This window comes from Rhineura floridana, chromosome 3 (genome assembly GCF_030035675.1).
Source record: "Rhineura floridana isolate rRhiFlo1 chromosome 3, rRhiFlo1.hap2, whole genome shotgun sequence".
Classification (NCBI taxonomy): domain Eukaryota; kingdom Metazoa; phylum Chordata; class Lepidosauria; order Squamata; family Rhineuridae; genus Rhineura; species Rhineura floridana.
The window spans coordinates 148802572-148830079 of NC_084482.1; the positions used below are offsets into that span (position 1 = coordinate 148802572).

Genomic DNA, 27508 nt, shown 5'->3' on the forward strand with positions numbered 1-27508 from the left:
TCGCTCATACGATGCTGGAGATGCTGGGACCCTGCTCCCAAAAAAGTAAGGGGTCTAAGACCCCCTGAGACCCTGGATGACTACACCCCTACAGATAGGACTGTGATTGATCCAGGATTTCTGTGGGCCAAAGAAATGAGTAAACTTCAGTTACTACTGATAAAAATTCACAGTAGGGAGAGAACTAACTGAAAGAGAACTGTTACAGTAGAAGAAATGTCAATTCATCCTTAATATTTGAAACACAATGTCTGTGATACAGAGTTGCCAAGAACTCATGTGGACACCACTGTCAAGGTGCAGAGGCCATGATGAAGCTCAATTATTTGACCTTTGCTCTGATGGAGACACGAGCTACTTAAATTAAAAGGCCAGAACGAGTGAGCATTGCTATACTGAGTGAATTTCTTGTAAGCTGAACAATGTAATAGGCATCCCTCAGGCTTAGTTAGGAAGTTTGTGAGCATTTAACAGTTCTGACCCCAAAGATGAAGTCAAATATTCAGATATGTTCCGTTCTGTTGAACATAGGCATTTCAATTGTAATTCTGAATGGCACTTGCAAACTCCCTTTAGAAAACAGCTGAATGCACATAGTCCAGTAGTTTCTCATCCATGGAAAAAAAAGGCATCAGTTTTTAAAGTTTCCTAAGAAATTGCGATAAATTGACAGCACAGTTTAACTGCAATTACCAATAATTTGGCTCTTATTTTTGTTTCTAGGGCTCCTGTTTAAAATTCACATTGAGAGTTACTAATTATTTTTACTGTTTGTGAAAATACAAGCTTTGGATGTGTTCTACAATAGATAATTTTCAAAAGTAATATTACTAAAATATTGTTCTGTTCTATAACCTTTTAAAAAGCCTCAGATACTTTCCCCGCTTCTTACATTGTTTTGTTAGAGCCTTTCCTTTGCCTGTGATACACGCTGGAAGCCTAGATAATTTTCACAAGTATAATTTTAGAGTAATGTTATCTCTGCTGAGAGCCAGGTGTAGCCATGTTTCTCTTGATTAAGACTAAAATCCCATTAATGCTTTCAGAAAGCTGTATTTAAAATGGTAACTTCTCATAAATAAATGCAAGAAATGAACCCATGGGACTGCATAGATTTTCAGTTAGGTCTGCCTTTTTGCAATGTTTTGTGATTTGTATTCTTGTATTTTTCAAAATGAAAGAAAATTAACTAACTTGCCAAAATTGAATTGAGGTTCATAACATTTTTTCGTGGGTTAGTAAAATGTTGGGATGGTATTGCAGGGCATCTTTCCACTTGGTTTCTATTTAAGTATAGCAATTGATGTAAAAGGTCTCCAATAATCCTGTGTTGTGAAGCTCACTGTTGTGTACATTGTTCCTGGACACCTGTCTTAAAATCTTAGTGCTTGTTTTGTTATTGTTCTAATTTGGATTATTAGGAATCAGTGTGCAAGAATTACTGTTTTTTTTTGACAGACGGACAAATCCATTTGGAGAATCTGGAGGAACCAAATCAGAAACAGAAGGTAGAGCAAATCTGTAGTTAAGTTTAAAATATATTTAATATAGGTTGTTTGGTAAACTTTGAAAATAATGGAGTGTTCTTTTTTTTTAAAGTGCTGATTGAAAATTGCTGATGGTTTTCTTATGAGCCTGAGCAGATACTGCTTGACACATGGGTAAACAGCTTTGTTTGTAAAACAAGCCTTAGGTATTACATAGGAAATTGATTATGTGACTTCTGGCTCAGGGGCCCTCATCTGATTTTATTGTGGGCCTTCTCAAGGCAAGGAAGCATGATGACTCTCTGTTGACAGTGCTGTTTCTTGCCCTTAGATTGGAGCAAGCAGGAAAAGGAAGACATTGGGGATTGAGACTGCATGAATCCACAATACAATCTGAATTTCTTATGAGAGGGATTGTGGAGAATGAAAAATCTTGTGAAAATGCATTATCTCAATGACATCCGAGGCCTGATGATTAATCCGTGGCATCAATATGTTATTCCTCTGGATGCCATCTGTTGACAGTTAGACTGTAGCTTGTCATGTGAGAGGGAAGGGAGCCAAGCTAACCAAGCCTCACCTTCTTAACTCCACCACTGCCACCAAGTGGATATCTCCCTCTCTCCTCACCCCCCCCCCGGAACATACCTTTTAAGCTCCGGAACATTTTAATTGGCCCAGACCTCTCTCTACTGAGTAGAGCGGTAAGGCAGGTAGGCATGGATGAATGACATGATCTCAGGCATATTTAAACACAAACCCACTTTTATTTGAGGTTTTTGTAAGGTGACAAATTAGCTGTTCTTAAATATTCCTTAAAAAAACCCGTAAACAGTTCCTCATAAGAGGAAAATGATGGTAACAGAGGAAAGGCTAAATCTAGACTTGACAGAAGTAGTAGTCAGCAGGGTGAGGTGGGATGGCACTGATCACTTGACTTCCCAATGCTAGGGTCACTGCTGGTTACCAAAAAGGGAAAGGGTGAGGTGGCAGGGAGCTTATCCTTAATTTTTAATTAAATGTATCACAATTGGGATATTGTTCCCACCGTTGCTACATGAAACCATGTTTGCTAAGTAAAATTACTAACTGTTGATAATAAATGTTGATGTAATTGTGGTTCATTAGGACCCTATTTCCATTTATGGTGGTCTTGCCTTAAACTTGCCAAGTTTTGGGAAAAATTTTTTTTGAGAAATTGAGCAAATCACAGTACAGGAGATAGCCCCCAATTGTACACTAGTTCTGCTATTAGTCTATGACGACTCCACTCGACCTTTAATGCATAAAGCCTTGATAACATTTTTGTTAATTGTTGCAAAACTGACAATAGCAAAATGCTGGAGATGCTTAAATGCAGACCTGATGCAAGACTGGTATGCCCAGGTGTGGTATTTGGCCCTTATGGAGAAATTGACATTGGCAAGTGTGTGACAGAGGAACTTGGACCAATGCCTTGAAATTTTATGGAACTTGGTTTATTTTTATACAGTATGCTGCATCCCTTGAGCGTGGATTTCGCCCCTCTGTGGCACACAATTCCTTCTAGAAAAATACTTTTGATTAAGCTATAAGGCTGTTTTCTTATGTGATAAGTTGGAAATGCAACGGCCTTCCTTTCCCCTTTTGTTGTCGTTGTTTTCTTTTGTTGTTTTGTAGCCCTCTATTTCCTGTAAACATAAGAAAACTAATAAAAAGTTGTTTTTTAAAAATATTGGGATATCATTTTATTGTTATAATACAGCATACATAATGTAGATTTTGTTAGATTCGCATTTTACTAGAAAGCCCAGATGTGGTTCATACCATTTTAATATGTGCTTGCTCTAGATTCTATCCTTCATCAGTTATTTATTGTAAGATTCCTTGGATCCATGGAGGTGAAGTCAGATGAAAGTCCTGATGTTGTTTATGAAACAATGCGCCAAATACTAGCAGCTCGAGCTATACATAACATTTTCAGAATGACAGAATCACATTTGTTGGTCACATGTGACTGTTTAAAGTAAGTGTCCTATTTCAAAACTAACATATTTGTCAAGCACATTTAGTTACAGTACTCTTTTTCTTTGTGCGATAACTTCTAGTTTCTTAAATTAATACTTCTAGGTTAATTGATCCGCAGACGCAAGTTACAAGACTCAGGGTAAGTTGCTAAAATCAAAGCAGTAGAATTTAAGAAATGATACTTCAGTACTCTTTCTGCTTTCTACCTACTATGATAAATTGCACCCAAGTTTATTTTCCGTTTACTGTGTTTTTGCCACGCATAACAGACCCCCAAGTCCCAAACATTTATCGTATAACATCCGTACAAGGTTGGTGTCACAGTTCCACCAGCACTTATAACTTCCAGGACTTGTAAAAGTTACACCAGCACTTGCAGAATACATGGTATGACCGGTGCTAAGCCTATGTTTGCTTGCCTATAAAGAAAAAAAATATTCACTAATAGGCAAAAAACCTTGCGGTTTAAGAACATACCTATAGCCCACAGATATTTCTGTCAAACTTTAAAAAGAAATTGGACAGCTATAGTGAATGCACCAGGGGAGCAGGAGACCTGATCTCCTCTCTGATACTGTGCTGCCCTACAAATTTGTCAAGATGCAAACAAAATTTGGGTTGGTCTTTCACAGTCCAATCCACTTTATTTAATTTATTTATTTAATTACGCTTTTAACCCGCCCTATAGCAACAAGCTCTCAGGGCGGTGTACAGCAAGATAAAACCACATTTAAAAACGAACAAGTGTGGAGTACAACATACAATATAAAACATATTTAAAAACAATATAGAATACAAATAGAATAAAAATACAATTACAGTTAAATTTTAAATAAAATTAAATTTAAGCTTAAAATGCCTGGGCGAAGAGGTAGGTTTTTACCTGGCGCCGAAAAGATAACAAAGAAGGCGCCAGGCGTATCTCATCTGGGAGGGCATTCCATAATTCGGGGGCCGCCACTGAAAAGGCCCTAGATCTAATTGTTGTTCTCCAGGCCTCCCTATGAGTTGGGACCCGGAGAAGGGCCTTAGATGTCGAGCGCAGTGAACGGGTAGGTACATAGCGAGAGAGGCGTTCCATCAGATATTGCGGTCCGATGCCGTTAAGGGCTGTATAGGTAAGAACCAACACTTTGAATCTGGCCCGGAAACATATAGGTAGCCAGTGCAGTTGGGCCAGAATAGGTGTTATATGGTCAAATTTCTTCGTCCCAGTAAGAACTCTGGCCACAGCATTCTGCACTAGCTGAAGTTTCCGAATCGTCTTCAAAGGTAACCCTACGTAGAGTGCATTACAGTAATCCAATCTAGAGGTTACCAGAGCGTGAATAACTGAGGAGAGGTTCTCCCTGTCCAGATAGGGTCGTAGTTGGGCTACCAGCCGAAGCTGGTAGAACGCATTCCGTGCCACCGAGGCTACCTGAGCCTTAAGTGACAGGAGCGGATCTAATAAGACCCCCAAACTACGGACCTGCTCCTTTAGGGGGAGTGTAACCCCATCCAGAGCAGGTCTGACATCAACCACCTGGGCAGAGTACCCCCCCACCAACAGCATCTCAGTCTTGTCAGGATTGAGTTTCAGTTTATTAGCTCTCATCCAGTCCATTATCGCGGCCAGGCAGCGGTTCAGTACATTGACAGCCTCACCTGAAGAAGATGAAAAGGAGAAGTAGAGTTGCGTGTCATCAGCATATTGCTGAAAACGCACTCCAAAACTCCTGATGACCTCACCCAGCGGCTTCATATAGATATTAAAGAGCATGGGGGACAGAACTGAACCCTGCGGGACCCCATATTGGAGTACCCAGGGACTCGAATAATGCTCCCCAAGCATCAACTTCTGGAGGCGATTCCCAAGATAGGAGTGCAGCCACCGCCAAGCAGTGCCTCCAATTCCTAAGTCCGTGAGTCGCCCCAGAAGGATACCATGGTCGATGGTATCAAAAGCCGCCGAGAGATCAAGGAGAACCAACAGAGTTACACTCCCTCTGTCTTTCTCCCGACAGAGGTTATCATACAGGGCGACCAAGGCCGTTTCTGTACCAAACCCCGGCCAAAAGCCCGATTGAAATGGGTCCAGATAATCAGTTTCATCCAAGAGAGCCTGGAGTTGGTGAGCGACCACGCGCTCTAGAACCTTGCCCAGAAATGGAACATTTGCTACCGGTCTATAGTTGTTAAAATTATCAGGGTCCAAGGAGGGCTTTTTTAGGAGCGGTCTCACCACCGCCTGTTTCAGGCAGAGTGGGACCACTCCCTCTCGTAAAGAGGCATTAATCACCTCCTTGGCCCAACCGGCTGTTCCATTCCTGCTAGCTTTTATTAGCCATGAGGGGCAAGGATCCAGAGCAGAAGTGGTCGCCCGCACCTGTCCGAGCACCTTGTCCACATCCTCGAGCTGTACCAACTGAAACTAATCCAATAAAACCGGACAAGACTGTGTTCTGGACACCTCATTAGATTCAACTGCTACAATATTGGAGTCAAGGTCCCGGCGGACCTGTGTAGCTTGGAAGAATGTGGTAACATGGAGGGGGATGGGAGCAGGCAGGAGGGGAGGAGGAGGACAGGTTTGATCATTTGCATGTTTATTGAGTTCAGTGGGATTTACTCACGTGCAATCATGCTTAGGATAGGTAAAACTGACCGGGGAGGGAGAGAGGGCTGGAGTGGGCAGGGGAGGAGCAAAAGGAAGAGGGGAGGGGAGGAGGAAGGGAATGTAGAGGGAAAGGAGGAGAAAGGCATTTGCATGCTTATTGAATTCAATGGGATTTACTCCTATGCAATCATGGTTAGGATAGGTAAAAATGACCATGGGGGTGGGGAAAAGGGAAGGAGCGGATTGGAGGGGGGCAAAGGAAGGGGGAGGGGAGGGCAGGTTTGATCATTTGCATGCTTATAGAGTTCAGTGGTATTTACTCTTGTGCAATCATGCTTAAGATAGGTACAACTGACCATGGGGAGGGGGAAGGGGAAGGAGGGTATTGGAAAGGGAGGGGGGAGGGGCAAAGGGAGGGGGAGGGAAGGGGCAAGAGGGAGGGACTAGGAAGGAGGAGAAGGGAGGGTGGGTTATTTGCATACTTTTTGAGTTCAATGGGATTTATTTCTGTGCAATTATGTTCTAAAATGGAAATAGACTGCCTTCAAGTCGATCTCGACTTATGGCGATCCTATGAATAGGGTTTTCATGGTAAGCGGTATTCAGAGGGGGTTTACCATTGCCTTCCGCTGAGGCTGAGAGGCAGTGACTGCCTCAAGGTTACCCATTGAGCTTCATGGCTGTGTGGGGATTCAGACCCTGGTCTTCCAGGTCGTAGTCCAACACTGGAGGGGAGGAGGGGGAGGAGAAGAGATTGGGTGGGTGGGCACTGGGCAGAGGGAAAGCCCCTTTCCTTTCTAAAAGGAAAACACAGTGAACAGTATCATTGCTTTTCAGGGTTTTCCCCACCTTTTTATTCTACAGCAGGCAGATGAAGCCTCCCACCCAAATTTAAACCAAAGCTTTCCCTGGCCACATCCACACCAGGCCTTTAGTTCACTTTGGGCAGTCATGGCTTCTCTCAAAGAATTCTGGGAAGTGTAGTTAGTGAAGGGTGCTGAGAGTTGCTAGGAGATGCCCTGTTCCCCTCACAGAACTTCAATCAGAGTGGCTGACAGTTAACCGGTCTGGCCACTGGAGCTCTGTCAGTGGAATAGGAGCCTCCTGTCAGCACCCTTCACAAACTACGCTTCGCAGGATTCTTTGGGGGAAGCCATGACTGTCTCAAGTGAAATCAAAGACTTGTGTGGGTGTGGCTCCCTGATTAGGCAAGTCCAGCAGCTGGGAGTCTGGCTTTTAGAACACTGACAGTTGGTTCTTACTGAGCATGCCAAAATTTCTTAAATTAATTAAAAATCAGCCAGGCATTTTTTAAACTTTTAAACTGCAGAAGATGAAGGTCAGAGGCTGGGGCAAGGTCAGTAATAGGATTACAGGTACTCTGTGAAGATGGCTGATTTTTAATGAATTTCAACAGATTATGAGAACTCTGGCAGAAAAAAGTCCAAAAGGGCTCTGAGGTTTTTTTCTCTCTTTTTAGACTTTGAACTCTCGATTCTCTCTGACTGTTTTGTGTATCACCATGAAAATTGAGAGGGTTGTTAAGCAAGCGTTTCTGAGTTCAGGACTATTAAGTTTTGTAAGGTTTTGTTTTGAAATGAGCTTATGGGAAGCATCAGAATGGCATGGGGGTATTTTCAATTTAACATTGCGGAATGTGAAAAATCCACGCTGGCTATAGTATACAGCCAAGTGGCTATATAATATAGTGATTTCATTGCTTAGATGAACAAAGTCCATGAGAAGCTATAAGAGCATAACCGAGAAGAGGGATGTGTTCAATATCTAATTGTATAGGAGGTTTCTACACTGAAACGAGAGCCGATGTAGTATAGTAGCTAAGAGTGTGAGCTCAGAAGTCCCTTGTTCAGGTGGTGCCTCAGCCATGAATTTACTGGGAAGCCTTAAGCAAACCTTAGCTACCCCTTTCGGTCAGTTGTCTGGAAATAGTGGTATTGACCTAACTTAGATAGTTTCTGTAACAGTTGCTGAAAGGGTGCAAATTTGAAGCTCTTCGGACACTCAAAACTAGCTCAATAGAAGTAGTAGAAGTCTAAAATAAATCATGAGGAATATGAGCTTATTTTAAAGGGAGCTGATATGCATTTTGTAAACAAAGTAGAATTCTGGCTGAATTTGTCTCATGTATTTGAGAGTGCTCAATTGAATGTTCAATATTTTATAATCTACACCTGTTTCATGCTGGCTACATCTTTATTGTAAACGTAATCATGAAAGATACATTGTACGTTTTTCATAATGGTACCTGCCTTGTGGAATGCCCTTCCAAGTGAGATCTGTCATGCCCTGACATATTCCTTCAGGCTTTTAAGATTGGCTGTTTAAGAAGGCCATTGCCTGAATGTTTTAATCTTGATATGTGTTTACTGCTATTCCATTATGCGGTTTTCTTATGCTGATTGTTTGATATGTCGTTTTAAAACATTCATATGCTTAAAAAAATCTTTGTACCCTGTTGATCATAGAATAGAATAGCAGAGTTGGTAGGGGCTTATGAGGCCATCAAGTCCAACCTCCTGCTCAATGTAAATTAAAGCATACCCCACAGGTGGCTGTCCAGCTGCCTCTTGAAGGCCTCCAGTGTTGGAAAGCCCCACCACCTTCCTAGGTAATTGGTTCCATTATCGTACTGCTCTATAAGAGTTAGGAAGTTTTTCCTGATGTTCAGTCGAAATCTGGCTTCCTGTAACTTGAGCCCATTATTCCGTGTCCTGCACTCTAGGACGATTGAGAAGAGATCCTGGCCCTCCTCTGCGTGACAACCTTTCAAGTACTTGATCTCCCCTCAGTCTTCTCTTCTCAAGGCTAAACATGCCCAGTTCTTTCAGTCTGTCTCCATAGGACTTTGTTTCCAGTTTCCTAATCATCCATGTGCCCGCCTCTGAACCTTTTCCAGTTTGTCTGCATCCTTCTTAAAATGCGGTGTCCAGAACTGGACATAGTCCTTAAGATGAGGTCAAACCAGTGCCGAATAAAGGGGAACTAGTACTTCACACGATTTGGAAACTATACTTCTGTTAATATAGCCTAAAATAGCATTTGCCCTTTTGCAGCCACTTCACATTGGTGGCTCATAATCAGCTTGTGATCAACAATATTGCTAAGATGCTTCTCGCATGCAGTATTGCTGAACCAAGTATCCCCCATCTTATAACTATGCATTTGGTTTCTTTTGCCTAGGTGTAGAACATTGCACTTATCAGTTAAATTTCATTCTATTGTTTTCAGCCCAGTGCTCCAGCCTATCAAGATCCCTTTGAATTTTGTTTCTGTCTTCCACAGTATTAACCCCCCTAATTTTGTATCATCTGCAAATCTGATAAGCATTCCCTGCACCGCCTCATCTAAGTCATTAATCAAAATATTGAAGAGCACTGGGCCTAGGGCTGATCCCTGTGGTATCTTGCTCGTTGTTGTTGTTATGTGCCTTCAAGTCGATTATGACTTATGGTGACCCTATGAATCAGTGACCTCCAGAAGCATCTGTCATGAACCACCCTGTTCAGATCTTGTAAGTTCAGGTCTGTGGCTTCCTTTATGGAATCAATCCATCTCTTGTTTGGCCTTCCTCTTTTTCTACTCCCTGCTGTTTTTCCCACCATTATTGTCTTTTCTAGTGAATCATGTCTTCTCATGATGTGTCCATAGTATGATAACCTCAGTTTCATCATTTTAGCTTCTAGTGACAGTTCTGGTTTAATTTGTTCTAACACCCAGTTATTTGTCTTTTTCGCACTCCATGGTATGCGCAAAGCTCTCCTCCAGCACCACATTTCAAATGAGTTGATATTTTATCTTATCTGCCTTTTTCACTGTCCAACTTTCACATCCATCCATACATAGAGATCGGGAATACCATGGTCTGAATGATCCTGACTTTGGTGTTCAGTGATACATCATTGCATTTGAGGACCTTTTCTAGTTCTCTCACAGCTACCCTCCCCAGTCCTAGCCGCCTTCTGATTTCTTGACTATTGTCTCAGTTTTGGTTAATGACTGTATTGATAATCCTTGACAAGTTCAATGTCCTCATTTTCAACTTTAAAGTTACATAAATCTTCTGTTGTCATTACTTTAGTCTTCTTGATATTCAGCTGTAGTCCTGCCTTTGTGCTTTCCTCTTTAACTTTCATCAGCATTCATTTCAAATCATTACTGGTTTCTGCTAGTAGTATGGTATCATCTGCATATCTTAAATTATTGATGTTTCTCCCTCCAATTTTCACACCTCCTTCATCTTGGTCCAATCCAGCTTTCCGTATGATATGTTCTGCGTACAGATTAAACAAATAGGGTGATAAAATACACCCCTGTCTCACACCCTTTCCGAAGGGGAACCAATCGGTTTCTCCATATTCTGTGCTTACAGTAGTATCCTGTCCAGAGTATAGGTTGCGCATCAGGACAATCAGATGCTGTGGCACCCCCATTTCTTTTAAAGCATTCCATAATTTTTCATGGTCTACACAGTCAAAGGCTTTGCTGTAGTCTATAAAGCACAGGGTGATCCTGCTCATTATCTTCTTCCAATTTGAGAAGGAACACTGAGCATGATTCTGTAGCCAACTGTGGATCCATCTCATAGTTATTCCATCCAGCCCACATTTAGCTAGGTTGCTAATCAGAATATCATGGGGCACTTTGTGAAACCTTTTCTGAAGTCAAGATATATTATGTCCACATCATTCCCACAGTCAACCAAGGAGGTTACCCAGTCAAAAAATGAAATAAGATTAATCTGGCAGGATTTGTTCTTGACAAAACCATGTTGGCTTCTAATAATCACTGCACTGTTATCAAGGTGCTTAAAAACTAACGGCATTATCTGTTCCAGGATTTTCTCTGGGATTGATGTCACGCTGACTGGTATATAGTTCCCACGTTACTCCCTTTCCCCTTTTTGAAGATAGGGATGACATTAGCCCTTCTTCAGTCATCTGGCACTTTACCCATCTCTACGATTTCGCAAAAAAATAGACAGTGGTTCCGAGAGTTCTTTAGCCAGTTTGTTCATTACTCTAGGATGCAGTTCATCGGGCTCTGGAGATAATGAATTTATTCAGAGTAATTAGGTATTCCTTGACCATTTGTCTATCAATTTCAAGCTACAACCCTTCCCCTTCAACTTGTACTTCATGTTTGCCACGGGGGTCATAGACCCTCTTTTGGGAGAAAACAGAGCCAAAATAGGAATTGAGCACTTCTGCCTTTTCTTTGTCAGCTGTTATCATTTTGCCATCCTCACTGAGTAGCTGAACCACAATTTCTTTTCTTGGTGTTTTACTATTGATATACCTGAAGAAAGCTTTTGTTGTTGTTTTTAACACCCCTCACTAACTTCAGCTCATTCTTAGGTTTAGCCTTCCTGATGCCATCCTTGCAATTCTGTGCTACCTGTCTGTGCTCTTCCTTTGTGGCCTGGCCTTCCCTCCACTTTCTACATGTGTTCTTTTTTGTTTTCAGGTCATCTCTAAGCTTTTTGTGAAGCCATATTGGTTTCTTCTGCTCTCTTCGCCGTTTTCCTTGTTGGAATTGTTTGCAATCGTGACTTTAGAATTTCCTTTTTTAGGAACTCCCACGCATCTTGGAGTCCTTTTCTCATTAGAGTCGCATGGGACCTTACTTATAATTGGTTTGCATTTATTAAAAGTGGCTATCTTGAAGTCCAGTGTTCACGTATGGTTACACTCAGCTCTTGCTTCATTTAAGATCAAGAACTCAAATATAACATGGTCACTTTCCGCCAGAATTCCTGTAACTGCCACTTCACTCAGTAAGTTCATCTCTATAGATTAGAATTCAGTCAATGGTAGCTGATCCTTCTTCCAATTTCTGTAGGAGAAAGTTATTAGCAACACGTCAGGAATTTCTTGAAGGATCCATGTTTGGCAGAATTTGTCTCCTGACAGATACAGGGGTAATTGAAGTCCCCACTACATCATGCCTCCTTGAAACACTGGCAATTTGCTTTTCAAAAATTGTCTTCACCTTGATTGGGTGGTCAGTAATAGACTCTACCCACCATGTTCCTTTTATTACTTGCCCCATTTATTTTAACCCAGATGCTCTTGATGGGGCTACCAAGCTTATCCTCCTGTATTTCTGTCCAGGGATACATATTTTTTGACATAAATCATGCCTCCGCCTTCCTTTCTATTCCTTCTGTTCTTTTTGAACAAGTTATAACCTTCAATTGCTGTATTCCAGTCATGGGAGTCATCCCACCAAGTTTCAGTTATACCTATAAAATTGTACTTACTCTCCTGTATTAAGAGTTCAGGTTCATCCTGTTTGTTTCCCATACTCTGTGCGTTACTCTACAGACATTGGAGTCCATGTGATTTATGGTCTGGCTTCCTTCCTCCATTTTTATGAAGACTGTTATTGGGCCTCGTTAGAAATGTTCTCTCAGTTCCTTTTTCTGCGCATAAGCCTTCTTCAATCCTTACCCCCAGGTTTATGACTTCTCCCCAGTGATGCTTGTATGTGTTAAGATGATTACATTCTCCGCTGCTTGGAAACAAGTCGGAAATGTGCTTCTTTAAATAAATAAAAAGAAAGTAAATACCGGGTGAAATCCAATGCAATGTTAGCACAAGACGTTTGAGAGTTGACATTGTTGTGCAAGCAGTACCACAACCTTAACCTTTAGCAAGTATTATAATAAAAGCAGTTGCATTAGTGGTTGCACATCATCTTTTGCAAGACACCCATTTGATTCAACTGTGCCATTGTGCTAAGGCTCCTGCTAGTGGAATGGCTTTTGCGTGCACAGCCTGCCATAATTTGATAATTCTTAGTATCTGGAAGTTTGATCAGGATGAAGTGAGACTGAAGTAGTCGTTCATATACCAGGTAGACTAGTGAAGCTTTATTGACTCTTACTGTGATACTGGTCAATTAACTTTGTTGCTTTACTCCTTTTGTGTTCATTTATTATCGGAGTAGCTGCCAGTATGTTGTTTCTCTGGTATTCAGTAAAGTGTTAAATTCTATCCTTTTTTTCTTCTGATTAGTTTCCTTTGCCAAATGTAGTTCTGTATGCCACACACCAGGAGAACAAACGCCTTTTTGGGTTTGTGCTTCAGACTTCAACTGGGAGAACAGATAGTAGACCAACTTCAGTCTGCTATATATTTGAATCAAATAACGAAGGGGAAAAGGTATGTATCATGCTCAAGCTAAAGTTATTTAATATATTAAACTATTTTGAAACTGAAGGGATGAGATTTAAAGATATGTTTGATGGCCACAGTTGATCATGCTTACTGATGATGTATTCCAATTTATCTCCTTTCAGATTTGTGACTCTGTAGGACTTGCAAAACAGATTGCCTTTCATGCTGAATTGGTAAGATTTTCATATGCAGTAAAATTTATAGGTGTTCTGTATGCACCTTAGAATCAGTGTGCTGAAAGAAAGTGAAGGCTGTCTGTCTTGACCTTTACAATAACACAAGTTCTTCTGCATATTAACCATTTTTTGCACCTTTACGGTTAACAACTAGTTTACAGTAGGGTCCCGCTTCTCGATGTGTTCCGCTAATACGGCACCAGCGGAGCGATCAGCTGGAGGGGGGGCTGGAGCTCCCCGCACTCTAGCTGATCATGCCGGAGGAGGGGAAGATCAGCTGTAGCGTGCTACAACTGATCATCTCCTCAGGACAGTCAGAATCCTGCACTCCAGCTGATCGCGCTGGAGGAGGGGAAGATCAGCTATAGCGTGCTACAGCTGATCTTCTCTTCTGGTGCGATCAGACTACCACTCGAGCTGATTGCACCCAAGGAGTGGAAGATCTGATCTTCTCCTCCTCCGGTGTGATCAGCGGGTTAGGTTTCAGACCCCTGCGCTACAGCTGATCCACTTTTCGCTTTCCGGCGGGGGTCTGGAACCTAACCTGCTGTATGAGTGGGGCCCTACTGTATTTTGAACCATACTGTGACCAGTGATACGGGCTGGAAATTTTTCCATTCCTTTACTGTGAATAATTTTCCATTTCTTACATTTGTTAGTAACAATAAATGAATGCCAATTGCAAATAAATTAGGCAAGGTTGGCAGTTTCAAATGTTTTAGCCTTGTTTACTAAGTACAAGTAAAACAAAAATGCTAAAGTAGATCATTCTCTAGGACAAAAAAAAGAAGAATCTAGTGCAAACTGCAAATTACTCTAATTTGCATATGAGGTTTTTGGAAATTTTTCCCACTTAAAATTTTCTGGGAAGTCCAGATAGAAATGCCCTATAAACAAAAAATAATTTGCTGCCCTGGGCTTCTTTGGGAGGAAGATGGGAAGAAAAGTAAATTAAATAAAGCAATTCAGAGCTGCAATCTGCATGAGAATAAAATAATCATTTAAGATTGCTATCCATCAAGACTGGGGGGAGGGGGGGAGAGAGACCTTTTTGACCCCAAAGCAACACCAGAAGTGTCCTTTATGTAAATGCCTTACTTGAGCTAGAGAAGAAATGATAGGACTCTGTTGTATAGGAACAGAATTTCTTAAGCTTTTAAAGGCCATTGTCCCAAATTAAGGAGAAGCCAGCAGTTACTGAAACTACTCCCATTTTCTGGGCTTTTCAAATGTGTTTTGAGAATATGCTTATTTTTTGTCTAAACTTTCATGAATATCTGTATTTTGAGCGCTGTCAGCTCATAGTATGTGTTCACTATGAAGTGATGCTATTTTTTTTTTTAACAAGCTACAACATTGCGAAGAGGGCAGAAAATTCTGTGTCAAACCACTGGTTGGCAGTGTTGCCAAGTGTGTGTGGTTTAGAAATTGTTTGGCGTAATGACGTTCTGCTTTTCTACTGTAATCGGTGTGGGAGTTGAGGGCTTTTTTGAAAATCCTGCAGGCAGTTCCCTTTGTTTATTTTGAAAGGTAGCAGCAGATATTTATTAAAATATTTGTTATGTGCATTAGTTCTTTGAAGTGAAACTGCTTTCATAGAACATACAGAACATGCTAATGTGATTTTTTCAAGTATTTAAGATGTAGCGATTTACTTATAATTATTAGCATGCTGTGCCTTTTTTAATCTTTCAGGATCGTAGAACCTCAGAAAAGCAGAAAGAAATAGACAGAGTGAAAGAGAAACAACAAAAAGAACTCAGTAAACAAAAACAAATAGAAAAAGTAAGTTATTTGCCAAAACTTACCTGGAAAAGCACTTAATTTATTTTTAATTTGATGTTTATGGAAGAGAACAGATTTGTCCTAACAACTAAAATCGCAATGTAGCTTGACCCTTAGAGTTTTCATGAGCTTTGGCCTTTTTAGTATTAATGTTATGAATAATTTGGACAAATTGGATAGATTTTTTTTCTCCGTCAACACAAGAACTTGGGTTCACCTAATGAAATCGATTGGTATGAGGTTAAGGCAAAGAAGAGAAAGTGCTACCTCACACAGCAAGTAATTAAGTTCTGGGCTCCTGTTGGGAGGAAGGGCGGGATATAAATAAAAGAATAAGTATTCGCTGCCAGAAGAGATGGTGATGGCCACTGACTTACTAAATGGTGTCAAAATGGAATTGGACAAGTTCACGGAGACTTGTCAGGCATGATGGCTATATAGAATTTCAGTGTTTAGAGGCAATATTCCATTGAAAACTTCTTCACTGAGCGAAGTACTTCTTCACAGAGCACGTTAAACTGTGGAATTTGCTCCTACAAGAGGCAGTGATTGTCACCCAACTTGGATGGCTTTAAAAGAGGACTAAACAAATTCATGGAGGATAAGGCGATCAGTGGCTATGTTCTACCTCCACTGCTGGAGGCAATATGACCCTGATTATCAGTTGCTGGAAACCACAGGAGGGAAGAGTGCAGTTGTGCTCTGGTACTACTTGTATGCTTGCATGCTTCCCATAGGCATCTGTTTGTTTACTGTGAGAAGAGGATGCTGAACTAGATGGGATACTGGCCTGATCCAGCAGACTCTTCTTGTGTTTTTTATTAGTTACTGGGGAGAGGCAAGCAGTGGGAGAGGCTTGTTGTCTTTATGCCCTGTATCCATGAAGCATCTGGTTGGCTGGCAGTTGGAAAGTAGATGCTTCACCAGAAGGATCGTTTGGGTCTGAACCATGGTGTTTGCCAGGTTTTCTTTTCAGACATTGCATCCCTACCTGAGTGACATATGGATTGCCTGCATATTTTTCTGTGTCTTTTGGTCCTTGTGTATATGGTAGTTGGTTATCCCAACATCTGAATAGTTCAGTTTTGTAATTTGTGGATTGATGGCCATAGTAAGTTCCTGCCAGACTTTTAATGTTGAAAATAATTATACTATCCATGTGTCAAGTACACATGAGAACATTAAAAAGAGCCCTCCTGGTTCAGAGGAAAGGTCTATCTAGTCCAGCATCCTGTTTCCCACAGTGGCCACCCAGATGCATATGGGAAGCCCACAAGCAGGATATGATGGCCATAGTCCTCACCCATTGGTGTTCCGCAGCAACTGTTATTCAGGAGGTATGAGAGAGTGCACAGCCCTCATGACTAGCAGCCATCAATAGCCTAATCCTCCATGAATTGGTGTAATCCCCTTTTAAAGACATCCAAGATGGTGGCCATCACATATCATGTAGTGGTGAATCCCATCATTTTAACTATGTGCTGTGTGAAGAAGTATTTCCTGAATCTCCCACCTTTCACCTGAATTCTATTATAATGAGTGAGTCTTCCTATTCACTTTCTCCACACCATGCATAATTTTAAAAATGTATACTGTAGTTTCCCTTACTTCCTTTTCTGCCCCTAAAATAAAAAGGGCCCAACTGTTGTAACCCTTCCTTGTAGGCTGCCCTTTTCTGCACCTTTTCCAGCTCTATAATACCCTTTTTTCAGATATCATGATCAAAACTACACCAGTATTACAAATGTGTCAGCATCATAGATATGTGTAAATGCAGTTACAATAGAAAGTTCTGTTTAAAAGTGAATACTTTCTTTCAGGATTTGGAAGAGCAAAGTCGATTAATAGCTGCTTCTAGCAGATCCAACCAGAGTGTTGGGGAGGGACAATTTGTAGTCCTTAGCAGTAGCCAGTCAGAAGACAGTGATTTGGGAGAAGATGGAAAGAAAAAACGAGAATCTGAAGCATGAAGTGACCAGTGCAAGTCTGCATACCTGTTGTCTGAGATGACAAGTGATAACTCAAAGAAGAAACAAAGGTGGAGGGTTTGTTTTATTAGAGGAATCTCATATTCTGATCTATTGTGCTTTATTTTTTCTTAAATTGCCTGCTTAATGTAAATATGGACTTTGTTCCATATTGTAAGATACCAGGTGAAACCTACAGCAGAGGTATATATGGCTATAGCCGTTGAATATTTTTCCTTTTCTTCATGTGTGCAGATGACTTGATAAGGAAGAAATTATCATAGGTTAAGCATAAGGAAAATAGATAGAAATTTCTGTCTTCACTTTCAAGCTGCAGTGAGTCTTTAGTCTGTTGTAGCAAAAACAAGAGAGTTCTGTGACGCTTTCAAAGGCTTAGCAAATGTAATCTGATGAAGTGGACTCAAGTCTACAAATGGTTCCGCCATAATATATTTGTTCATCTTTAGGGTGCCACAAGAGTTTTTTCAATGCTCGTTTTGTTTCCCAAAGACGATTGAGAACAGAAATAGAGTACTGATTTGTATAAGAGTTCAGGAAAACTACTAATGCTGCAATGCTATTTTTAGATTAAGGGTGAGGTTATTTTTACTTGAGGGTGCATTTAGTGGTACTAGCCTTGGCCTTTCTGCAATATACTTCAGAGCACTTTTGTGGAGGGTGGCAAAGACACTAAAGCAGATTTTAGAAATTAGTGTGAGATGCAGTTGCACTATGTGTTTTTGTAACCTACAAATACACAGTAATATGTCTACATGAGAATAGGGTTCGCCCTTCAAAAATCAAACTTCCAAAAGGTCTGCAATGATTCCTGGCATTAATAATAGGTCTTTCAGCATGGATTGAGAGTATGTTGGTGAAAGAACAACTTGCATGGAGACATTGTCAAATACCATTTGAGGTAAAAATGTTTTAATGATCCATGGCCATAATTGCCTAATTTCTTTGAAAACTACTTAGCAGGACTGACTTACTAGACACTTCCACATGCAATGTATCTGATTTAAAATAGTAATATCCTTTATTTTCTGCACAATGTGAGTGGAAATCATAAAGACATCAATTTTAGCCTGTTGAGTTTCTTACGTGATCTGTCTCATCTAAATTTTTCGTTAAAAGCAATCAACAGAATTTATTTAGAAATTGATAGAAACGTTTTGAGAGAAGAAACCAATGTTCTTCCTGAGATTTGAAAAATCTGTGGAAATTTGTTTCCATCCTAGCAGATTTTTAAACTATATTTTTACTTTGCACCCAAGTATTGCTCATAAACACTTCAGTTACTGAAACACCTACTTTTGGGGATAAAGAGAAAAGTAACCCACAAAAAGAGAATTTACTTTTACTGCAGCGGAAGAAAATGTACCAGTTGATATTCAGGACCTTTTGAAATACCCCAACCCTCTGCAGCTCTCTGATGATGGGTGGAAAGAATGTTCCTTTTGAACTCTAAAAGGTTTCCTTATACTGTGTGTGTGTTTTAGGAAGCTTTTTCAGGTTCATGGGAGGGTTGCTGATCTAAGCTACCTGAAGGAGATGGATAGGGCTTCAGTAAATCTAATGGACTGCAGGTACCCATTGAGCAGCACTGTCGCCTTCCACCTCCCTGAGTATAAGATTGATAAAATGCCATAGTTCTTATTTCTCATAGTTGTAAGAAATACTAACCTTAATTACATCTTTACATTTTGGGGCACCTCAATTAGCAAATCTGTTTTTTGAGTGCTTAGAGTAATATTTAACAGTGCTCTCTGAGAATCCTAAATTTGCGTAGAAGTAAATAATCAGTTCACTCCAACTGACTGGCGAGTTGTTTTGTTCTCATGTTTTAAGTTAACCTCCAGCAATTATCAGCTACAATCTATGTATAAATGTGTGCTAATACACTGTTTTATAATATATATAATACCAAATTTTGTCATTAATAAAACCAGTCATTTTTATCCTCCTCCTGTTAAAGTCCAATATTGGTTTCAATGGGCTCACTGCTCTTTGTGGAATTGAAACCTGCCACTTTTTTCCACATACGATCTATGTGCAAAAGAAGCATTGATTAAGGGGAATGTTTCTATCATTAAGTCTGTAAGCTATGAATATGCAAGTCTCTGTAAGCTATGAATATGTACACTTCCAGAGCTAGAAAAAACAATGTGATCAGAGTGTGCAAATTCACTCTATTTCCCATATTAGTTTTGCTATTGGAGATTGCCTCTGTGTAGAAAAATGTAATTTGGCCATCTGGTTGATGTGTTCATGGTGCAAAATTTACCTGTGCCTCATTTGACACTGTATGACAAACATGCATTTTCCTACACAAAGACTATCTTCATGTAGGAAGATTGTAGTGCACAAAGCAGTGTTGTCATGAAACAAACTTTCCATTGTTTATTTAAAATAAAAACAGATTTTTCCTTTTGTCAAATTAGGCGAGTATAAGCCCAATTGAACTCAGTGGGACTTAGTTCTGAGTAAATATTCTGAGAATTGGACTGTCAAGGAGCAGAACAGTTTAACTCCACGATGAGAAAAAGTGCTTGATTATATCTTTTATATTACATTTTTGTAAAGTAGAATTTCAGATTTTTAATGCCGAAATTGAAGGAAGAAGTAAGGTGAGAAGTAAGAAGTTGCTTAAGAGGTGCGTTTCTGTATTATCCAGAAATATGGCAAAGAGAAAAAATGTTTTTGCATGTTCCCCTCTTTCCTAACATACTGTAGTTGAAAGGCATTCCTTTTAATTGTTTGCATGCCAATCTGATGTAAAAAAAATCAGATCAGAATTCTCACTTGTGTTCTCTGACAAAAACAAAAGAAATCCCAACACACACCCAAGTATGGTGAAGACAAAATTTTATTATTTCTGGGCATCTCTTCTTTGAAGCTCCTGGTGTGAATTGAAGAGCCCCCCTCTTTGCAATATATAATTTGCAATCAATAACCTAAGATCATCATGTGATCTAGCCTGGTAGAAAGAATAATCCAGCATACAACTCTGAAGGAGCAATGTACCATAATGAGGTATATGTGCAAGCAAACTGCTTGTGTAATCATTTTGAGTGAGTTTTATAATGTAGTGGATTGGTCAAATTCTTACAGTAATGTAATGGTTTGGTCCTGTTCTAGTGATTGTGATTTTTTTCAATGTTTTAAGAATCTAATACAGTTTCCCTGAATATTTGTTTTAATAAAATCCAGTGATTGTCAACTTGGTATTGTCAACGGGCAGACTGAAAGCTAGATGCTAATAAAACTTTGGGAAGGACCTCAGCAAAGTTCAGTTAATTTTAGAGGATGGTTTTCTGTAATGATTATGTAAACTATATTTTGTTTGCAATTGCTCCCTAAAAGGTCATTGTCTATTCAAAAGCTCCTGAAATTTTTCAAATGTATTTTGAGTCTGTTAGTCATTCAGGAATCTTATCCATATATTTAATATAGTCAGAGATCATTTATTGTTCTTAATAAAAAAAATTAACGGAATAATATCTCTATTTATTTGCAATAAAATGAAGAAGAGTAGCTTAACAGTTAATATACATCTGTTTTGTTTTTGAAATGTGGTTGGAGTTGATTAGAGAAACTGAAGCCATGTCCCTGCTAATATAAGACTGAGATTATTGATCTGTCTCTTTTACATGTACTTTACAAAGAATGAGAGGACCCCAAGGGGCCTATAATTAAAAATACACAAAGGAGTCAATAGAGGAAGGGGAGGGATTTCAGTATGCACATTGGATAAATCTTGCACTTGTATTATCTGCGAGGTGGGAATTCTAGTTCTTAACTGTACTAAAGTTGCCCCATGTTTCCTCTGTTTCCTCTGCCTCAATCCTTCATTGCTTCAATCTGCTTATATATGTTCTCTCTTCCTGGGTCTTTGGCTAAGCAAGGTTATTCCTCTCTGAGGAACAGTCATTGTGGCTTCCATTTCCTATTTATATATCCACATCCAAAATCCTCTACACAATCACCCCCTTTGTTTCATGCGTGTATTGTTTGTAACCTCTCTTCTATACAGATATACACTATGCTTGTCTTGTGTGTACCACAGTGGTTTTGTTGTACTTATGTCAGTCTGCTATGGATTGTTAGAGATGCATACATGTGAGTGTGTTCACACACTCTCTCTCTGTGCCATATATTATCAAGTATTTAATGTCAGCTATGTGCATTCTACATAGTATTTTGCAGGCCTTGATATGTTTGAGCATGCAAAATTCCTGTTGGGTGTTAGTGTGGTGGTCATTCTAAAGTGGTTAAGCTTGGGTATGTCAGGGGAGACTGGAAATTTAGTTGAGTATACCTCCTTCACATCTTGGAACACTAATCTTGTTATGCGCCTTCAAGTCAATTACGGCTTATGGCGACCCTGTGAATCAGCGACCTCCAATAGCATCTGTCATGAACCACCCTGTTCAGATCTTGTAAGTTCAGGTCTGGGGCTTCCTTTATGGAATCAATCCACCTCTTTGTCTTCTTCTTTTTCTACTCCCTTCTGTTTTTCCTAGCATTATTGCTTTTTCTGCTGAATATTGTCTAATCTTAGTATGTATACTATTCTTAGCTCTTGCTTTCTGAACTATATTCTAAATTCTCTCTCTCTCTCTCTCTCTCTCTCTCTCTGTCCTTACACAGTGTGTCTATGGTGGGAAAAGTTGTTTAATGTAGATGAGGCCTGAAGTAATGGCATGTGTATATTCATTTACAATAGTTTTTTTCATTAATAAGACAAGTTTAACCTGTGTCATGGCACCTTGCAGGCTGCTATATTGTCATATAATCCAGACAAGATTGAGATGCCGTTAGTGGGCGGTTCCTCTGTCCAGTTGAACAAAGAGTGGCCTACTTTGGATGGTGTCAGCTCTACACTGCATCAGCAGTGCCAGGGGGGGCTGGAAATTCCTGGGTCTTTGGCAGGGAAGGAAAGTCCTTAGCCAGCAGTCGGGTTGTAAATCTGCCAGGCCTATCCGAAGTGTGCTTGCCGAGTCAGAAGTCCAGAAGCGAGGTCAGTGGAGGTCCGGGATCAATTGCCAAGGAGGTCAGTCAAAGAGATGCTGCAGGGAAACTAGGTCTACACAAAGCCACGCCTGACATTGCAGTCAGCAACAAGCTGCAGCCAAGGTGTGCCTTATAAAGAGCAGGATGGACAGCAGGTGTGAGCCCTCAGCGTTTGGGCCTTAAGGAGACAGGCCTGCCTCTCTTCTGCCTGACCTTCTGCTGTCTATGTTCTGCAGGTGAGGGGGGAGTATCCTGTTCACTATCTGTGTCTGGCTGCAGGGCCTCTGCTGTCCCTGGGGTGCTCTGCAGCTGAGGGGCAGAAGGAGCTGCATTCTCAGGAGGCTCCTCCGTGTCTCCTGCTGCTCCTGGGTCTGCTGCTGTTACTCCCGAGTCGTCCTCATCTGAGGAGTCCTCTGATGGGGCCATGACAGATGGGATCACACACTCTTTGCTTCCTTGCAACCCTGCATATTCTCCTTGTCACATTTAAGTAACAGAGTTATTTTGAGGGTTGGTATGATTAACATCTTCAGTTTAATCAATCTTTCAAATTAAATGAGTACTTTAAAACATAACCTGAACAATACTAAATTACATGTTTTAGGTTATTAGAAATATAGGAATGTGCATCACACCAGGTCAGACTAGCCATCTAGCACAATACTGTCTACTCTGACTGGTAGTGGTTCTTTAGGGTGTCAGTGTCACATAGCGGTCTTCTCCATCACTTGCTACCTGAGATTTTTTCAGCTAGAGATATCAGGGGTTGAACATCAGGGACCTTTACGTATGCAAGGTATATGCTTTTCAACTGAGCTATGGTTGCTTCTTTAACCATTGTTGTTGGGCTTTTATTTGCACCAGTAGGTGCATGGGCCTATGCAACTGAACGCAATGCAGATATGCACGTGCAGTTCATGCCACTCCTGTTGTGTTTGTGGGTTTCCCAAAGGTATCTGATTGGCAACTGTGGGAACAGAATGCCGGCTCAGGAGAGCCTTTCAGTCGGATCCTGGAGGGCTGCTGTTATTTCTCCAGTAGGTGACATACAGAGGGAACTATTGGGAATTTGCACCTAAGTGTCTTAGTGTATAACTTGTGAGAAATCTTTTGTCAATATTTTAACTGATATATTTAGTTCTGAATTTTAATTCAGAAAGAGAACACAACAGTGAATATTTTGATTGATTACCTACAGGGAGGACAGGTTGAAAGTTTCTGTTTTCCTCTTCCTTTAATAGCGAACAACTGTATATTGTGCTAGAAAGCAGCAGCATGCTATGTACACTTCCTGAAGACCCTGCCTACACTGCTACAAAACACTTTATGGATCTTATGCCACATCTTATGTCTTCTCATGTCACATTTCAGATAAACAGCACCTACAGTTTGCATGCTTTCCTGTGGTTTAAAAACATACTCCCGCATTATCTCTTCTCCCCAGTGCACTTTGTTTCATCAAGAAGAAATAAATGCAGATTGCGTTTTTTATATTGCCTAAAAACTATCTGTGTTGTCCATATTAAATTGTAGAATTTTACCCAAAAAATTACATGGGTTGAATCCAGTTCTGCCCTTATGTTCAAGGAAAGTTTTCTGATGCAGAGAATTTTTGCTGATTCCCCCCACCCCCAAATCTTTTCCAACATAGCATGGAAAGTACTGGGGCAGCTGCAGGATGAAGAGGGAACTGGCAAAAATTCCCTCTTGTCCTCTTCCACTAGGTCTTTCCCAACCTTTGGGTCCCCAGATGTTGCTGGACTACAATTCCCATCATTCCTGACCACTGGCCATGCTGGCTGGGGCTGATGGGAATTGTAGTTCAGCAGCATCTGGCAACCCAAAAGGTTGGGAAAGGCTGCAGTGTGAATTCTTTCCATCCATAACCATATAACCTAAATTAGTAAATGCCTTCCAGATTTCCTTGTGCGTAGAAATCATATTCCTTATAGAGAATATAGTCTTTCAGACGATTTGGTAATGGTAGAAATGTAAGGAAGACAGGGCAACGTAGACGCAAGCGTCCTAAGCACTTCCGGATTTTCAGACGGCAAAGATGCTTCAAAGAGCGGGTGTTTCCTGGGGGGGGGAGAAAGAATATGGGCTAATATAATATAATGTATCCATCTTTAGGCCTGTTTTTGACAAATCTACTTCAGTGTTTTTTGGCCTGGATACCCTCTCTCCCAGAATAACCATTGCCAATAGTATTGCTAGGACATTGGCCCAATGCCTTGAGCAATCAAGGAAAAGCATGAATCAAAACAGCCATCCCAGTCAGGATTAGCACCTGCAAGAGCAACATGTGTGGTATAGGAGGGAAATCATGCACCTGGGATGCAAACCTTACTGGTGTGGTATCAACTCGTGCAGCATGAGCCATACTCTGGGCTTCCACTGTCTTGGGAGAGTAGAGCAGGGGTGCCTCCTCTCCAGCATAGGTGGCCAGGGCTGTTCAAGTTCATGTTTGCCCTTCAAGGCAGCATGTCTCAGAACAATTTTAATTGCCATAATATTTTATCGGTGCAGTAATATAACTAAAAATTGAACACACAGACATTAAACCTTTAAAGTACAATGCTGGAACATACAGAGTTCCCCTGATCCTCCAGAGCAGATTTGGGGAGGGCGGGTGTGTGTGCGGAGAGGGAGTGGAAGTCCTACTGCGCAAGTGGAAATCCTTGCGCTGATGGGACTCGTCAATTCACTACCGCCCATGAGGAAGTACCAACAGCAGTAAAGGTGTTGTTTTACATAATGTTTTATTATGCTGCCAGTTACAAAGAAATATTAGAGAGTCAAACATATTCATTATGACTAAAGAGAGGCCTACTTTTATTAGAGTTCCAAGCCTAAGCTGCTGGGGACTGTTGGAGGTTGCAGATCCTCCCTCATGGCAGCAGCAATGGAATGTGTTGCTCTCTCTGTCCCACTAGTGCTGCTTCACCGACAGGGTGCCTGGAAACAGGGTTCTAGGAGTGTGCGGGGGAGGCTTTGGAATTGCTGGACCCCCGACCCCCCTTCTCCCATCATGCCTCCAGAAAGGGTGCAAAAGTACACCAGTCTGGGAGCTCAGTGGAAGGAGTCTTTAAAAACCAGGCTATGGTCTGAAGGCACGGGAGTCCACCACCTTGCTGAAGGTAAGCAGTTCTGGGTCTGGTCAATGCCTGGATGGGAGACCGCCTGGGAACCACATGTATGCCACCTTGGGTTCCATGGTGAAAGAAAGGCAGGGTATAAATGTAATAGCTAACTAAATAATAAAAACAAAAAAGCCCAAATAGGGAAGATGGAAAAGAGAAAATCATTGGCTTGCATGAGCCAAGGGGTCACTGTAATAGCAGTTTCTCTGCCATGGAAACTGTCTCATACGCATGCACACAACATAGGATTGCTCAGCCTGGTGTGCTAGAGAGGTTGTTGATCCTACCCACTTCTTTTAACTTGGGGCGGCACAGCAGCTAAGCCAAACTTTGGCTTAACATGTAATATGAATACAGGATTATTATTAAGCTCTTTCTTTAACCATTACCTGTAGCCAAGGTTTGTCTTTGGCTTATGACAGGTGAACTAGGCTTGTTGTTCTTATATGCCTTCAAGTCAATTACGACATAGTGACTCTATGAATCAATGACCTCCAATAGCATCTGTTACAAACCTGTTCAGATCTTGTAAGATCAGGTCTGTGGCTTCCTTTATGGAATCCTCTCATTTAGTCGTTCTCTTTTTCTATTCCCTTCTGTTTTTCCCAGCATTATTGTCTTTTCTGGTGAATCATGTCTTCTCATTATGTGTCCAAAGTATGATAGCCTCAGTTTCATCAGGTTTAATTTGTTCTATCACCCAATTATTTGTCTTTCTCAAAGTCCATGGTATGTGCAAAGCTCTCCTCCCACACCACATTTCAAATGAGTTGATTTTTCTCTTACCCGCTTTTGTCGCTGTCCAACTTTTGCATCCATAGATAGAGATCAGGAATACCATGGTCTAAATGATCCTGACTTTAGTGTTCAGTGATACATCTTTGCATTCAGTGATACATCTTTGCATTTGAGGACCTTTTCTAGTTCTCTCATAGCTGCCCTCCCCAGTCCTAGCCTCCTGATTTCTTGATTATTGTCTCCATTTTGGTTAATGGCTGTGCCAAGGTATTGATAATCCTTGACAAGTTCAATGTCCTCATTGTCAACTGTAAAGTTGCATAATTCTTGTGTTGTCATTACTTTAGTTGTCTTGATATTCAGCTGCAGTCCTGCTTTTGTGCTTTTCTCTTAACTTTCATCAGCAGTCGTTTCAAATCATAACTAGTTTCTGCTAGCAGTATGGTATCATCTGTATATCTTAAATTATTGTTATTTTTCCCTACAATTTTCACACCTCCTTCATCTTGGTCCAATCCCGCTTTCCATATGATATGTTCTGCATATAGATTAAACAAATAGGGTGATAAAATACATCCCGTCTCACACCCTTTCCGATTGGGAACCAATCGGTTTCTCCATATTCTGTCCTTACAGTAGGCTCTTGTCCAGAGTATAGGTTGCACATCAGGACAATCAGATGCTGTGGCACCCACATTTCTTTTAAAGCATTTCATAGTTTTTCATGATCTACACCATCAAAGGCTTTGATGTAATCTATAAAGCACAGGGTGATTTCCTTTTGAAATTCCTTGGTCCGTTCCATTATCCAACATACGTTTGCGATATGATCTCTGGTACCTCTTCCCTTTCTGAATCCAGCTTGGATGCCTGGCATTTCTTGCTCCTTATCTGGTAAGAGCCTTTGTTGTAGAATCTTGAGCATTACTTTACTTGCATGGAATATTAAGTCACTAATTTGATAATTACTGCATTTCGACTTCCCAGGAGGAATCGCTCCGCCTGTGCAGCCTCTGAGACGAGCTCCTGTCTCAGAGGAAGCTTTTTCAGTTATAAAACTAGTCAGAAGATTTTTTGACTGGAAATTTTTTGTTTTTTTTGGCGAATCTGCTTATTCTTTGTGCTACTAACCATTTGGACGCTGTGAACTAAATTTGTTTTGGACATATAAGAGATAAGACAGTTCGTGCTGTCTAGAGGGTGATGTCATCTGGCTTGGAAGATTAACTCATTTGTGGCTGAAAAAAGAAATAAACTGTTCTTTGCTTGAGTACAGTGACTATATTGGAATTGAAGGGGTTTTGTTCTTTTGGTTTTGGGAATGACAATCAAGAGGGCAGCTGAGACCCTGGATGTTCAGGAAGGGGTTCTCTCTCTAAATATGTTTCAGA

The 27508-nt window shown here is 40.7% G+C and overlaps 2 protein-coding genes and 1 long non-coding RNA gene across 5 annotated transcripts in view; 2 read left to right on the forward strand and 1 right to left on the reverse strand.

The window, feature by feature from the left end:
* The window catches only part of APPL1 (adaptor protein, phosphotyrosine interacting with PH domain and leucine zipper 1), a 75142-nt gene extending 54434 nt beyond the window's left edge, over window positions 1-20708 (forward strand). Inside the window, exons 16-22 of the mRNA XM_061618292.1 lie at window positions 1459-1508; window positions 3318-3492; window positions 3597-3633; window positions 13131-13277; window positions 13415-13465; window positions 15164-15253; window positions 17074-20708. Coding sequence (XP_061474276.1) covers window positions 1459-1508; window positions 3318-3492; window positions 3597-3633; window positions 13131-13277; window positions 13415-13465; window positions 15164-15253; window positions 17074-17223 — 700 coding nt within the window. The 3' untranslated portion in view covers window positions 17224-20708. The remainder of the gene's footprint in view (window positions 1-1458; window positions 1509-3317; window positions 3493-3596; window positions 3634-13130; window positions 13278-13414; window positions 13466-15163; window positions 15254-17073) is intronic.
* On the forward strand, window positions 1597-3199 carry LOC133380630 (uncharacterized). The gene is made up of 2 exons (XR_009761487.1): window positions 1597-1661; window positions 1819-3199. It is a non-coding gene; the product is annotated as an uncharacterized LOC133380630 (long non-coding RNA).
* Window positions 18237-27508, reverse strand: part of ASB14 (ankyrin repeat and SOCS box containing 14) — a 32339-nt gene continuing 23067 nt past the window's right edge. For all 3 annotated transcript variants that reach the window (XM_061618295.1, XM_061618294.1, XM_061618296.1), the window contains one exon: window positions 18237-24315. In XM_061618295.1, coding sequence (XP_061474279.1) covers window positions 24137-24315 — 179 coding nt within the window. In that variant the 3' untranslated portion in view covers window positions 18237-24136. The remainder of the gene's footprint in view (window positions 24316-27508) is intronic.